At 36.1% G+C, this 17,058-nt stretch overlaps 1 protein-coding gene across 2 annotated transcripts in view; it reads right to left on the bottom strand.

The window, feature by feature from the left end:
* The window catches only part of ALG5 (ALG5 dolichyl-phosphate beta-glucosyltransferase), a 43,914-nt gene that overhangs the window by 6,353 nt on the left and 20,503 nt on the right, over nt 1–17,058 (bottom strand). For both annotated transcript variants that reach the window (XM_058687140.1, XM_058687149.1), the window contains 2 exons: nt 9,866–9,925; nt 4,552–4,703 (listed from right to left, as the gene is read on the bottom strand). In XM_058687140.1, the coding sequence (XP_058543123.1) occupies nt 4,552–4,703; nt 9,866–9,925 (212 nt within the window). The remainder of the gene's footprint in view (nt 1–4,551; nt 4,704–9,865; nt 9,926–17,058) is intronic.

Raw genomic sequence — 17,058 nt, 5'->3', positions numbered from 1 at the left:
ACAAAGGAACAGCACATAGCTGAAAGTGGCCATAGCCAGGGAGTAGGAATTGGGTTGAGGGACTGGGAGCAAAGGACAATGATTTTTTAGAAGCCTTATGGAAGTGACTTTAAATTATAACCATGTATATAACATTGATTAAAAAAAATATTCATAGGAAGAAAGTACATTTCAAGGACTCCATTTTTTAAATTACTCATAAACTGGGGCTGGGTGGCTTAGTTGGTTAAACATCCGACTTCAGCTCAGGTCATGATCTCACAGTTTGTGAGTTCGAGCCCTGCATTGGACTCTGTGCTGACAGCTCAGAGCCTGGAGCCTGCTTTGGATTCTGTGTCTCCCTCTCTCTCTGCCCCTCCCCTGCTCACACTCTGTCTCTGTCTCAAAAACAAACATTAAAAATTTTTTTTTTTTAATTACTCATAAAAAGAGTCAAATTATACCTTAATATTAAATGGAAATAATTTAGGTGAGGTAACAGTTCTGAGGATGGAGATTTTATATATACACACACACACACATATATATATACACACACATATATATACACATATATATGTGTGTGTATATATATATACACATATATATATGTGTATATATATAAAATTAAATATATTTATGTGATGTTAAATATTATGCTTAAAATTTTATGTTTAAAAATGTTAAAATTAAATATTAACATACATAAACATACATTTATATTTAACATTATGTATATCTTTACTATTTAGCATAACCCATACTAGGTCTGTAATTCTGAATCAGAGATGCCTGCCTATTGGTTTTTAACTATAGCTTGATGTATTCTAATACCTAGAAACTCTACTTGACTTGAATTTCCTGAAAGTTATGAGAAAAACTGCAATGAAATTTTAGAATAAGTCCTTAAAATATCAGTCTGAGGGGACACTTACATTGGACATAAAGAGTAGATGCACAACTTGGTTTCTATAACTTGTGCTGCATAAGAAAGAAATACTTTAGTCTTTCTTGATTTTAAGTGCAGGAACAGAGATGCTTGAATAAAAGCCACTGGTGAAACATTAATATGGTGACGGGCATATTGTTAATCAAGTTGATACATGTATATTTAGTGGTTCTCCTTTACAGGCATAAAATAAACATATGTGGACCCTAAAGAGAGATGTGAGAGGCTAAAATTTTAATTGAGGTCAATCCTATGTTAATCAAGCCCAAATAAATAATTAAAAAGGCATGCACATGAACATAAAATTTAAAAGAGAAAAAAAGTTTAAAATGTTCTTTAACTTAAATAAAACTCTAGAATTATGCTGTCCAATATAGTAGCCACATGAGCACTTGAAATGTGGCTAGTCTGAAGTGAGATGTACTATAGTTGGAAGACATGGTACACAGAAAAAATGTGTAAAATATCTGAATATTTTTTCATACTGAGTGCATGCTGAGACGATGACATTTTTATACAGTGTTAAAGTACACTATTAAAATACATTTTGGGGCTTCTGGGTGGCTCAGTTGGTTAAGTATCCAACTTAGGCTCAGGTCATAGGTCATGATGTCATGGTTCATGAGTTCCAGCCGCACGTTGGGCTCTCTGCTCTCAGCAAGGGTCCAGCTTTGGATCCTCTGTCCGCCCCCACTCTCTGCCCCTCCCCTGATTATGCTCTCTCTTAAAAATAAATAAACATTAAAAAAATAAATTTCATCTGTTTGTTACTTTTTTAGTGTGGCTACTAGAATATTTAAAATTACATATATGTCTCATATTAAATTATATATTGGACATTATATTACAGAACAGACATTATATTGCCAGAACAATTATGACAAGAGAAACTTCATGATTTTTAAGTTATCAACCCTAACTTAATTATCAACCCTAACCCTAATGTCCTCAACCTTTAGTTCCCAACTTCCTTTCAAACTACAAAGAACCTAGCTTTTTGACCCTAGTTCTGAACCCAACAGTTGACTGAAAACTATATCCAGAGGGAGGGCTTTACTTCTAGAATGGCTTCTTAAATTAGATTCACTGATTTTGGAGTCCATTAACTATCAATATATTTTATTTTTCAACATAACAGAAACATGTATCTGAATCTGAAGATCAAATATACATTACTTAAACAATTTAGGGGTGCCTGAGTGGCTCAGTCTGTTAAGTGTCTGACTTTGGCTCAGGTTATGATCTCAAGGCTCCTAAGTTCAAGCCCCATGTTGGGCTCTGTCTGTGCTGATAGCCTGCTTTAGATTCTGTCTTTGTCTTTCTCTGCCCCTCCCTCACTCATGCTTGCTCACTCTCTCAAAAATAAACATTAAAAAAAAATTTTTTTTTAATGTAGGATAAAGATATTAAAAACCATGTTTGATAATTTTAATCCTGAAATTATAGTTTTTTAAAGTTATGGGGGGGTTATATGATATCTATAGGGAGATAACATATCTTTGCAAATAGATGCACAAAAGTTACAGAAACTACAAAAATGAACATCTCCTGGAATAATTATGTAGATTCCCACCATGAACACAATTCATATAGAACCCATGAGTAACACTAAGTATTAATTCTTTCAACAATATTTAGGAGCAGCTATAATGTGCCAGGCACTCTATTAGATAGGGGGATGGATGTATTAGCAAACAAAATCAGATGGGATTCTTGCCCTTTTGGAGCTTATGTTTTATTTTTTTTTTTTAAACGTTTATTTATTTTTGAGACAGAGAGAGACAGAGCATGAACGGGGGAGGGTCAGAGAGAGAGGGAGGCACAGAATCGGAAGCAGGCTCCAGGCTCTGAGCCATCAGCACAGAGCCCGACGCGGGGCTCGAACTCACGGACCACGAGATCATGACCTGAGCCGAAGTCGGATGCTTAACCGACTGAGCCACCCAGGCGCCCCTGGAGCTTATGTTTTAATAGAGACAAAGAAACATTATGCAAATAAAAACAAAAACCTAATGATGTGATGGGTGCTGTGAAGAAGGGCTTATGGTACAGCAACATCATACGATTAGGGGCATGTGATCTGGTTTGGAGAGTAAGAGTTCGTTGCCCTATGGAAGAGCTGAAGGAGGAGAAGTTGAAAAGGGAAGGGTCCCTATGTAGAGACATGGGTGGGTAGATTATGCAGCACCTCTCAAGGCCATGGGAAGGCACTGGGAAGCTACTGAAGGATTTTAAACAAAAAAGGTGCATTTGATTGATTACTTCTAATTTTGAAAAGACTGACTCCTTGGGCTACAGCGTAGGACATGATGGTGTCTTGGATGGTGGGGGGAAAGACAAAGAGAAACAAAGGGACATAAAAGCCAAAAGTAACAGGTCTGGGCCATGAACTGGACATGTGGAGGACCTGTGGGGAATGTCAGAGCTGACTGCAAGGTTTTAAGCTTCCATGTGTCAGTGTTACTCACTAAACCGGCAGAGAGCTGAGGAGAGGTCTGGGATGAAGACAGGCCAGGGAACTGGGATATGTCCGGAGAGTGAGCTCAGAAGTATGGAGCACTGCTGATGGGTTAATTAAGACAGTAAGTGGTCATATCAAACATGACCACTGGGTTTCATGACAGGAGGTAACGAGATGCTTAGATGGAGGGGCGGGGGAAAAATCCACACTGAGGTGGCGTAAGGCATGAGTGGGAAGTGAGAAAACAGAGACAGTGAACATAGAGTGCTCTTTCAAGAAAAGCTGGCTGTGAAGGGAAAAAGGGCTGGAGCTGGAGAGGTACTGAGGGGGGCTATCAATAGAGAGAGGCTGTTTTTTGTTTTTTGATTTTTAAATGGCAAGGGAAATTTAAACTTGTTTTAAAAACCTGTGTAAAAGATGTGGTTAAGGGGAAAAGACAAGACAAAATAAATGAACAGGATGAAGTTTTTAAGAAGGTAGAAGGTGGAGGCGGGGTGGGGGGGGCGCCTGGGTGGCTCAGTCGGGTAAGCGTCTGACTTCAACTCAGGTCATGATCTCACAGTTTGTGAGTTTGAGTCCCTCATCGGGGCTCTGTGTGGACAGCTCAGAGCCTGGAGCCTGCTTCAGATTCTGTGCCTCCCTCTCTCTCTGCCCCACCCCTGCTTGCACTCTGTCTCTCTCTGCTCTCAAAAATGAACAAACGTTAAAATTTAAAAACAAAACAAACAAACCACAGAAGGTAGAAGGGGATGCAGAGGTCCAAAGACTGGTTTGTCATATGCCGGAGAGGGAACTTACTACTGAAAAGGAAAGAACAAAAAGAAAACGGGTACCCTCTTTCACTTTGCTATTTCTGAGCTTTTTTTTTTTTTTCTTCAAAGGAAAAGAAGGAAGCCTAAAGAAACAGGATGTTTTTAAGGCTTTTCAATTTGTACCATCCACAATTAAGGTGAAAAAATTAACTTTATACCATATGTTTGGTTTGAGATTTTGAAAATTAGATCCAACTCAGTAAAAGAATAAAGGCACAGATTAACTTTACATACATTAAGTGTCAATTTTGTTTAAACTTCAGTGTTCACTCTGAGAATATAGGGCTGTTTCTCATTGCCTGGAACAACTGCTGTGTAAGACATGCCCAGGACATCTGCTGGGAACTTACCATCGTTCGATGTGCAGAGATGAAAATGTCCGTGAAGCTGCTTCTCGAGTTAATAATTTGAAGCCACACTGTGTGTCTCTGATCCCTTTGACACAAAGGAACCACACCAGAAAGTGGAACCCATACATGAGCAGAGTACGGAAGTAAGAACGCTAAAACAAAGACAAAATATAAATGACTTTTCCATTAATCTGTAGAGGACAATTGAAAACACCTGGCTGTAGACAAGTGCATTTTAATATTTAATTGACTGGGTAGATCTTACATATGAACACCATTGTTCTGTTGGCTTCACTGGCAAAGTATATTATATTAGAGCAGGGGAGTGGTACCAGGGGAGCAGTTATTCATTTCCCACAGGTTCGAGAAGAATCAGACAAGAAGAATCACAGTACCTGTGAGGGGTCAAGGCTTTAATCTACCAGAAGTACACCACAGCAGTTTTGGGCTGATGAACCAGCATCTGGTTCATCTATAGATTTTGTGCCTGTTTGCCCCAAATAGATTTCAGTTTCAAAAAAGGTGACAGTTACTGGAGATTCTTGGAAAAACAAAACACTATGGTTTAAACCTAAAGTTCTGTGCTTAGTTAATGAGAATACTGATAGAAAAAGTACAGCAGAGTATCTGTCAAAAAGTCACAGACTAAGGAGTCTGAAACAACAGTCTCTTCAATTAGGTATGGCAGACATCTGATAAATATACTTTTAACAATTAAGTTTTTTAATGCTTTGGATATCAAACCTAAGTGGTCTGTAATCCTATCTGACTATTCACTATCATTAGTAATTACTTTTATTAATAATAGTAACACAACATAATATGCCATTATACATTAAACACTGCAAACGTTAAAACATAAGATAAATAGGTCATTAATTATCATATTCAAGACTTTCATGTTTAAAAGTTTTCTCAGGGGCACCTGGGTGGCTCAGTCGGTTGGGCGTCCGACTTCGGCTCGGGTCATGATCTCACGGTCCGTGAGTTTGAGCCCCGCGTCGGGCTCTGTGCTGACGGCTCAGAGCCTGGAGCCTGTTTCAGATTCTGTGTCTCCCTCTCTCTGACCCTCCCCCGTTCATGCTCTGTCTCTCTCTGTCTCAAAAATAAATAAACGTTAAAAAAAAAAAAAAAAAAAATTAAAAGTTTTCTCAAATGTAATAGATCCGTGGAATGATACACGATATATACACACTAGCAACCTACTAAGAATCTATGTAGAACATTTAATATTTCATACTATTTAGTGTTTCCCTTCCTCCTTTTGGCTTTTGCTTTTTATAACTGTAATCTGTAGTGTCATTCTTCATTTATGTGGCTTTTTCTATTATTATCAAACAGAACTATGACGGACCAGTGATAACACAACAAAGTACAGAAAGCCAGTGACCTGAGCAGACTGATTATTTGAATCCTGGCTACATTAATGATTAGGGTGGCCTTGAGCACATTACTTCAACTCTCTATCCCACTTTCCTCTTTTATCAAATGGGAACGAAAATGCCCACCTCACAAAGTTACTGTAAAGATTAAATGAGATAAGATTAAAGCCTTTAGCCAAGTGTTTGGCACAGACAGTAACAGGAACTCAATAAATGTTTTTAATAAAGGAAGAAAGCTTGGGAGCTCACTTTACATCCTAACTGCAGTTTCATTTGTGTATTAAACAGGGCAGGAAGGGAAAAAGAATAAAACACTTATCTATAAGGTATGTGAAACATTTTTTTAAGTGTGTGTGTGTGTCTGTGTGTACGTACTTCTCTGTGTTTTTATTATATTTCACATTACAAAGGAGAAAAAAAGTGAAATAACACAGTGGAACAAAATAGCTGCTGTGCAAATAACTGAAAATGATTAGTCTCCATTCTTTCTACATTAGATAAAATTTTAGAACTCTCTAGAAATAAAAAGTGAAAAGAGTACTAAAGCAAATTGGAAAGAGCATAAGAGCAGCTCACAGAAAAGGACACAAGAGAGCCCTCTGAACAATGGTCATTCTCATTAGCAACCAATAAAACCAAATTTTAACCATAGCGTGATACCATGTTATACCCATCCAACTGGCAAGCGTTAAAAGGAATCATAGCATTAAATCTTTTGTTAGGATGTGGAGCAATGGGATTATTCCGCTAATGGAAATATAAATCAGTTACCACTTTGGAGCAGTTTTGCAAAATGTTTGTCAACTGTAAAACAAACTTTTTGGAAGGATCTATCACTTCTCACTTATCACCTGGAATCATTAGTTATGTTCTGATGTAAACAGGTCTTACCTCTCTAAGCAGATAGGGCAGAAACCTCATCTTAAAATACTTGGGTAATCTCATAACAGCTTGCTCAGAGCCTTTCACATAAAATATTTCCAATAAATACTGGTTGACTGATTAAACCTCCAAAAGAGCACTTATGCTTACAAAAGGAACAAATAGAAACTGAAAGTTAGAAAAATTAAAATCACAAGGTAAAAAAAAAAATAATAATAATAATGCCTATAAACTATTTTCCTTGAATGATCTTGAATGTGATTTAGGTGAACTTACTGGTTACCAAATGGAAATATTCATGGCCACTCTTGCTTGGATGTTAATAGAACATTTTTGTTTGTTTAAGGATAATGGTTATTTTTAAAAAACCAGAAACACATGGACTTCATATGAAGAACTTATTTGATTCCTAACATACAAACAAGAGGATCTCCCTTTAATTTTTATTTTAACTTTGCAAAATATCTTACAATTTATAAGACATCTAAAAATATATTATGCAACGGACTTAGTTACATAAAACTAACAGTCATAGAATAACATTATACGAACTTCTGAAATAGACATTTAAAAATATGAAGGAAAAAGACATTCACTACTTCATTATTAACAATATTCTCTCTAATGCTGATGAAATGTAAACAAGGAATTCAGGTGGAATTTAAAGCTGACTGGTACTTTTATTATCTTAAAATAAGTTCAAAGAAGTCCCAAGATGTAAGCCAAGACTCTTTGAAGAAATTCTAAGGACATCAAATAAACACCAATGGATTCTATTTTGAATCTTTTAAAAATAATAAATGCAAGAATACCCAGACAATATAAACATCCCTGTTATAACTGTTACACAGAACATATGGGCATATGAACACACTCTCTCTTGCCTTCACTAGCTTCTTAATTACTCTCTTGCTTCCTATTTTTCCAAATCTTTTTTCCTTCACCAAATACATTATCCTTTGTACTTTTCTACATTTTTTAAAAAGGAAAAAAATAAACATAAAATCATTAATTTAATATCAGCCTGGTCTCATTAAGTGTTTTTGTTTATACAGATAATTTTTACATAAACAATTATGCAGTATTTATAATTGTACTCTTTTTTCTTCATATAACCTAATATTTTGGATATTTTCTCATATTATTATATAGCCTGCATGATCATCTGTTTTATTGGCTGCATATTTCATCCAGGAACATATCTATATTTTCTATTGTTGGAATTTAGCATTTTATCATTTCTTTTTTGTTTTTAGATATCAAGTATTAGGTTTTATTTTTTATTTTTTCTATTTTAGGGAAAGAGAGAAAGAGGTGGAGAAGGGCAGAGGGAGAAAGAGAGAGAGACAGAGAGAGAGAGAGAGAGAGAGAGAGAGAGAGAATCCTAAGCAGGCTCTACACTCAGCATGGAACCTGAGATGGGACTTGATCTCACAACCTTGAAATCATGTCCTGAGTGAAGATCAAGAATCAAATGCTCAACCAGCTGAACCACCCAGGCATCCCTATAGTTTCTATTATTTTATAATTGTAAAATTATAAAATTTATATAAGTATAAAATTACAAATAATGTAAACATCTTAGACATATACTCTTCCTCTTCTTATCCCCTGTGCATCAGTAAATTGATGAAGCTGGACTAGCTAATCTCTAAGCAATCTTGCAATTTTAAATTTCTAGGAGTATGATAACCTCGATGGTTAACAGATTACCTTTTTTAAAACCAGTGAGTGTCCACAGAGACACAGAACACTGGATTAGATGCTGAAGATATTAAAATAATTTATTTCTTAGGAAGAGTCTAGGTTTCCATACCTGAACATAATTCTTAAGAGGTTCTATGACCCTGCCATCAGTATATCTTGAAAAAAAAAAAATTTCTTTGTGTCTTATTTCAGAATCATTGAGGGAGGGAAAGGTTTAACCTTTTATTCCACTGGTTCTCAAACTCTGGGTGTAAGCGTGGCCTGGGAAATTGTTAAAAATGCAGATTCCTGGTTCATTTCTATGGTCTTATTCAGTGTGCCTGGGATTGGCCTAGAAATACACATGTTTAAAACCAAAGAAAAAAACCTCCCCAGATAATTTTGACCTTGGATTGAAAAATACTGCTTTATTCTTGATCTATTTGGCGACTCCAGTAGATGAACCATAAAGAATATAATGGACAATTACTGGGCTTGATACACTGGGCCCACATTTTTTTTTTTTTTTTTAATTTTTTTTTTTTTTAATTTATTTTTGGGACAGAGAGAGACAGAACACGAACGGGGGAGGGGCAGAGAGAGAGGGAGACACAGAATCGGAAACAGGCTCCAGGCTCCGAGTTGTCAGCCCAGAGCCTGACGCGGGGCTCGAACTCACGGACCGCGAGATCGTGACCTGGCTGAAGTCGGACGCTTAACCGACTGCGCCACCCAGGCGCCCCATGGGCCCACATTTTTAAGTGAATAATTAAAATAATTTTAAAATTTAAAAAAGAATTTAAAATTGCACAGAATAAATTCCTTATTATTTTTTCCTCCCAAGTTATTCCAATTTTTGTAGCCCAATAATACAAATTACAAAATGAAGAATTTAAAGTCTTTAGTGAGGGCAGTCACAACTTGTTAAATTTTAAGATATAGTGCTTTTTTAAGAGGAATAAAGTTAAAAAAAAAAGGAAAAAAACAAACTTTAAATGTACTTAAATGTGCCATTAAAAGAAAAACTAAAGGTAAGCTGAATGGTTCAGAACTGTATCATTTAGAAAAGTTTGCCTTATATCAGAACTGAATGGGGACTCCTGTGTCTTAAAAAGAAAAATAAATAAATAAATAAGCTGCTTGCATCCTAAGTCAAAGTGAAGTTTACATCCTTTTTTGTAAACTCACTGAAAAAAATAATCAATTCCTAAATGTGTTAATCTTTCACACAGTAAAAAATTATTTTCTTTCCCTTTGAAAAGAAATTCATTTTTATGAAATCAAACATGAAAGCTTGCTTTTTGCTAATGAGTATGAAAAAAAGAAAAACAAAATCTGATCCAGGCCAGTTAGTAAAGCCTCACCTGAGCAATTGATTCTTTTTCCAAGTGAGCTCGAGATCCACATGCAATAGCCATTTGGTCCTGAGGAAAAAGCAGTAAAATGATTTGTCAGTATTTGAATATTATATTTGAATATCAATAATCAAATGTGTATTACGCTAAGCGAAATAAGTGAAGAGAAAGACATATACCATATGATTCACTCATGTGGAATTTAAGAAACAAAACAGATGAACAAATGGGAAGGGGGGAAAAAAGAGACAGGGAAACAAACCACAAGAGACTCTTAACGACAGAGAACAAACTGAGGGTTGATGGAGGGAGGTGGTGGGAGATGTGCTAGATGGGTACTAAGGAGACACTTGTGATGAGCACTAGGTATTGTATGTAAGTGATGAATCATTGAATTCTACTCCTTAAGCCAATATTGCACTGTATGTTAACTAATTAAAATGTAAACAAAAATTTTTAAAAATAAATATTAATAAAAACATTTATTTTCAATCCAAGTATCTCATTTTTTAGACACTGATTTTTTTTTTAAGTCACATTAAATATCTTCAAAGGTTTACTAAGGTATTCAGAATATGTACAGCTTCAAGAAGCCTGATTATACTTACTAAGAGGCCAATATTCAGGGCTACATATCAGGGGCATGTACAACTTGAAAATTCATATTTTTAAATGATTTTTCTGATTAAAAACACTGTATCAACATAGAGGGGAAAAATAGTGGTATTAGAAAGAAAAGGGTATTATCTGCAGATGGTATGATTATATCTATATAATCATTACTTTCTGGAAAATCCAAGATTATCAACTACTATAGTAAAAACTACAAACATTAAGGGAATTAAAAAAGTGGAACAAAATGAATATATATCATACTTTAGTCTTCATATGTACAAACAATAATCAGAAAATATAATGGAAGACAGTATTTGTAAAGTCAAGAAAGGAAAATCTAGAAATAAACTTTACAAAAACGTAGCAATATCTAAATAAAGAAAACATGTATATGGTACCAAGGGAAACAAAAGAATCCAACACACAGAAGGGCATACCATGATCATGGATGAGAACATGTATCAAAAATCAATTCTCCCTAAAATTAATCTTTAAATTTAGTACCATACTGATAGAAATATCAAAATAATTTTCCATTGAACCAGACAAGCTAATTTTTAGAGTTAATATTGAAAAATAAAGAACAAAAAGAACCAGGAAAATTCTAAGAATGAGGAATGACTAGCCTTAGAGGATTTAATATACATTATAAAGCTATAATAATTAAAACTACAGTACTAGAAAATGAATAGATAAGTCCATGAACCAGAAAGGAAAAGCCAGAAACACACACACCACACAAATATGGATATTTAGAATATGACAAAGAAGATGTTTTTAAGCAGTGGGCAAAAACTGAATTGATAAATGCTGTGGGGCATCTGGGTAGCCACTTGGAAACCAAATTAAGTTGAACCTGGGCCTCATACTGAAAAGTAGGATATATTTCAGATACATCAAACATTTAAGTGTAAAATATCAGGAATAATTAAAAAAACTTTTTTAATGTTTATTTATTTTTGAGATAGAGAGAGAGAGAGAGAATGACTGGGGGAGGGACAGAAAGAGAGGAAGACACAGAATCTGAAGCAGGCTCCAGGCTCTGTACTGTCAGCACAGAGCCCAATGTGGGGCTTGAACCCACAAACTGTGAGATCATGACCTGAGCTGAAGTCGGACACTCAACCGACTGAGCCACCCAGGCGGCCCAGGAATCATTTTTTTTTTTTTTTTTTAATTTTTTTTTCAAAAAAATTTTTTTTAACGTTTATTTATTTTTGAGACAGAGAGAGACAGAGCATGAACGGGGGAGGGCCAGAGAGAGGGAGACACAGAATCTGAAACAGGCTCCAGGCTCTGAGCTGTCAGCACAGTGCCCGACACGGGGCTTGAACTCACGGACCGCGAGATCATGACCCGAGCTGAAGTCGGCCGCTCAACCGACTGAGCCACCCAGGCGCCCCAGGAATAATTTTTAAAATGACCTCAAGGAAAACATTAAGTACACAAAATCTAGAAGAAAAGATAGATCAATTTGACAACAATTTTTTTTAAAAAACTGTGTAGAGAGAGGGGCGCCTGGGTGGCTCAGTTGGTTAAGCATCCGACTCTTGATTTCAGCTCAGGCCATGATCTCATGGTTTATGAGATCAATCTCTGCGTCGGGCTCTGTGCTGACAGCACAGAGCCTGCTGGGGATTCTCTCTCTCTCCCTCTCTCTCTGCCCCTCCCCTCGTCTTAAAATGAACTTAATTCTGGGGCGCCTGGGTGGCTCAGTCGGTTGAGTGTCCGACTTCGGCTCAGGTCATGATCTCACGGTTCCTGGGTTTGAGCCCCGCATCGGGCTCTGTGCTGACAGCTCAGAGCCTGGAGCCTGTTTCGGATTCTGTGTCTCCCTCTTTCTCTGCCCCTCCCCTGTTCATGCTCTGTCTCTGTCTCAAAAATAAATAAATGTTAAAAAAAATTAAAAAAAAAAATGAACTTAATTCTTTTTTTAAATTTTAACAAAAATCTAAGCATTTTCAAAATTAAAAGACAAATATATTGGGGGAAATATTGGTAATTTATATTACAGACAAAAGGATTACTTCCAAAATGCTAAAGTACTCCTACAAACTATTATAAAAGTACCCAACTCAGTTGGAAAAGCGGCAAAGTCTACGAACAGACTGTTCATAAAAGAGGAAGTGAAAACTGCTCTTAATTGAAAACATCCTCAATCACACTTAAGAGCAAGCCAAACAGTGTTTACTATATGGTGCCTACACACTCTACAGGCAGCAATGTGACAAATGATCAAAACTACAAATATACATATAATCTGACCCACCAATTCCACCACCAGGAATTTTCCTGTAAATAAACTTGTATATGTGGGAAAGGACTTTTATTCAGGGTTAATCATTTCAGTATTGCTTCTAGCAGCAAAGCAATCCTGTAGGTCTATCCAAAGGCATTAGTTATGATATTGTGCAAGCATGAGGAAGCACTCTGCTATATAAATGTGGTTCAGTCTCCAAGGTACATCATTAAGTGGAAACAACAGAACAGTAATAGTGTTACAATCTGCATTTTTAAATAAAGAATACTTATAGCATCTTCCAGATGGATATGCAAGAAATAAATAATACTGGTTACTTCTGAGAGTAACTAAGTGACTAAGCTGAGCAATGAAGCGTGGGCCTCCTTTCACTGTTTTCTTCTTATACCATTTGACCTTTAAACCATTCACCAAAATAAACAAAAAAGTGCATATTGAAAAAAAAAATTCGTCAAGCACGTAAACTTACACATAGTAAAACTTTATTATAAAGGGAAAAGTCATGTATAATCTCACTACCTAAAAGCAGCCACTGATAGTATTTCATATATTTCCTTGTATTCTTTTTTTCTCTGCATTTAAAACCATAGCTGAAATTCACCTATGTGTCATGTTCTTTTCCATTTAAAATAATCCAAAAATTTCTTATGTTCAAGTTCACTGTTTTGCATAAAAGTAGAGAGAATTGGAAAAAGGAGCCCTCATGTACCTACAACGTGGTTCAACAATTATCAATACATTACAAAAAATTAAAAAAAAAAAAAAAACAATACATGGCCAACCTTGCTTCTTCTACAGCCCCTCATCACTACCCCACTCAACAAATTGGCTGATATTTCTTTTACCTGTGGGTTCCCCCTACTTTTTTTTTCTTATACTTATTTGTTGAAGAAACTATGTAACTTGTCTTATAGACTTACCCAGGTTTTGGATTTTGTTGATTGTATCCACACTGGTGACATTTATCATGTTCCTCTGTTCCCAGTGTTCCCTGTAAACTGGTTGTTTGGGTTAGAAGCTTGATAAGATTCAAGTTTACTTTTCAAGAACTTATCATAGCAGTGTTGCATGTCCATCTTTCTTTTTTGTGTCAAGGGCAAGGGCAATATTATATTTCACCATAGAGATTTACCATACTTTCACTGTTTGTGTATGTGTTGACTATTTCTAATTTCATGTTTTTCAGAAAGGGGCTCAAAAGAACATCTTTGAATATAAAACTCTAATTGTATTTTGGATTTCCTTCTTTGGAAAAAGTCATACAAATAGAATACTAAGTTGAAAGTATGAATGTTTTAAATATATATGAGGGGCGCCTGGGTGGCTCAGTCGGTTAAGCGGCCGACTTCAGCTCAGGTCATGATCTCACATCCGTGAGTTCAAGCCCCGCGTCGGGCTCTGTGCTGACAGCTCAGAACCTGGAGCCTGCTTCAGATTCTGTGTCTCCCTCTCTCTGACCCTCTCCCGTTCATGCTCTGTCTCTCTCTGTGTCAAAAATAAACGTTAAAAAAAAAAATTAAAAAAAATAAATATATATGAGCCAAATTATTCTTTAAAAAGCTCTTTATATTCCCATTAAATGGGTATAATATTGATTACCTCATCCAATCCTTGCCAGTTCTAATTATTCTCATTTTAAATTTGCTAATTTTAAAAGGGAAAAATATAACCCTTTGTGATCTAATTTCCTTTTCTTTTTTTAGATTAAATGTTTATTTATTTGAAAGAGAAAGAGAAAGAGAGAGAGAGAGAGAGAGAGAGAGAGAGAAAGGGAGGGAGTGGAGGAGGGGCAGAGAGAGTGGGAGAGAGAGAATTCCAAGCAGGCTCTGAGATGTCAGTGCAAAGCTCAATGCAGAGCTTGATCTTACAACTGCAAAGTCACACCCTGAGCCAATACCAATAATCAGATGCTTAACTGAATGAGGCACCCAGGCACCCCTAATTTCCTTTTTAATGAAAAGGTAAACTTTGGGAAATTTTACTGGCTATATTTTCTTTTGAAAATTATCTGTTATATATTTTGCCTACTATTTAGTAGTAGGAATAATTTCTTCCCTTTTTTTCTGGCAGAGGTACTTTCCTCAGGAAGGGAGAGAAATGCTTTTCTTTATTTTATTTTTATTTACGTATATATGTACGTGTGTATGTTTTAGAGAGAGCATGAGCAGGGGAGAGGGGTAGGAAGAGAGAGAAAGAGAGTGAGCAAGAGAGAGAATCTTAAGCAGGCTCCATGCTTAGTGCAGAGCCTGACACAGGGCTCAATCTCACAACCCTGGGATCATGACCTGAGCCAAAATGAAGAGTTGGATGCCCAACTGACTGAGCCACTCAGGTAACCTGAGAATGCTTTTCTTAAAGAAGTCCTATATAGGGGCGCCTGGGTGGCGCAGTCGGTTAAGCGTCCGACTTCAGCCAGGTCACGATCTCGCGGTCCGTGAGTTCGAGCCCCGCGTCAGGCTCTGGGCTGATGGCTCGGAGCCTGGAGCCTGTTTCCGATTCTGTGTCTCCCTCTCTCTCAGACCCTCCCCCGTTCATGCTCTGTCTCTCTCTGTCTCAAAAATAAATAAACGTTAAAAAAAAAAAAAAAAAAAATTAAAAAAAAAAAAAAGAAGTCCTATATAAAAAGTTCAAATAGTATATGGCAAATAAACTTCAACTTTAAATCCAAAAAGAACAGTAATGTTACCAAGCAATAGGAAAAACCAAAACAAAACAAACGGACCTCCTCCCACCTTTCAGAGACTAAATAGAATTAGAATGCCATTTAATTAAACAAAAACAAATAAAAACCAAAAGCTTTCATTTAAAATCTCCTAAAAGCTTTTAAGAGAATTTTGTTTATCTTCAGTTCTGGTGTGAGAACTGAATCCCTGGTACTAATGTCACTATCGCAAGGAATTCATCTAAACAGCTTTTAGTACAGTCAGTTATTCTTCAGGAAAAGATAGTCTTGTTTTAAAAACTGCTCATATTAGACAATGTATGTAAACATGGAGTCTCTTTCTTTTATGCCTCTTTCAGAGTATCACTAATTTTCTTGTAGTATTGAAAAAAATGAATATTTCAGTCACTGAAATATTACAGCTAGCTTTTAAAAGTGGTAAATTGGTACCATATTGTCTCCTAGAAAGAAACGTTTAATCAGAACTCTGATACTTTTCCATTTAAGTATTTTCTCACGATTCACTGGGGAAAAGGAATAGACTAGAAGAATAGAATTGAAGAACTAGGTAGATCTAATTTATACTAACAATTATAAACAGTAACATTAGAATTAGCTCTGAGAATTAAGCATAAGGGCTAACGTTTATAATTAGAGATGATGGTTATTGAGTGCTGGACATAATGATAAACACTTGACATGCATTTTAAAACATTTTAATCATCACCTCAGGATTTATTCCTTTTTTTAAAATTAAATGTTCATTTCTTTGAGAGAGAGAGAAAGAGAGAGAGAGAGAGAAAGGGAGGGAGTGGAGAAGGGGCAGAGATAATGGGAGAGAGAATTCCAAGCAGGTTCTGAGATGTCAGTGCAAAGCCCACTGACCATCACTGTCCATAGGCTCACTGTCCATATGTCAGTGGTGAGGAAAATGAGGTGGATGGATTAACTTGTCCAAGGTCACATGGAATTTGAACCTAGGTGCATTTGAATTCTGAACCCAAAATTAAGAAACCTACTGAAGTGGAAATGGAAATTGGCACAGGTACTCCATGAGGCAAACGTGACTCCAAATGAGATAAATATATAGAAATGAAGTTGAAACAATTTATGATGAAATCAGTCGTATTCATCCAATATGGGCAGAAATGGAAAACTTAGCATATAAAGCAAAGTACTGAGTTTAGAAAAATTTGTATTTATTAAAAAATTAAAAAAATCCTATACCCATTTTCCTCAAAAGCAATAAAGTTTCATTGTTAAAAATAAACAATAAAATTAAAGAAATATAAAAATTTGAAAAGATATCCATAATTCCACTATCCACAGACAATTCCATAGGTAGGTAACTAGATATAACTCTAGCTATCTATATATATCCAGATGTTTAAAATTTATTTTTTGGGGGTGGCTGGGTGGCTCAGTGGGTTAAGTATCTGACTCTTGATTTCGCCTCAGGTCATGACCTCATGGTCCTGAGATGGAGTCCGCATCAGGCTCTGCACTGAGCGTGGAGCCTGCTGAAGATTCTCTCCTTTTCCCTCTCCTTTTGCCCCTCCCGCACTTGGGCACATGCTCATGCTCTCTGTCTCAAAAAAATTTTTTTCACCTAGTTGTATACAATGAATAGCATCCTTTATTATAATGAATGTAACCTGTGTAAAG

The sequence above is a fragment of the Neofelis nebulosa genome, chromosome 1 (genome assembly GCF_028018385.1).
Source record: "Neofelis nebulosa isolate mNeoNeb1 chromosome 1, mNeoNeb1.pri, whole genome shotgun sequence".
Lineage (NCBI taxonomy): Eukaryota > Metazoa > Chordata > Mammalia > Carnivora > Felidae > Neofelis > Neofelis nebulosa.
This window is presented reverse-complemented; position numbering and strand designations above follow the sequence as displayed.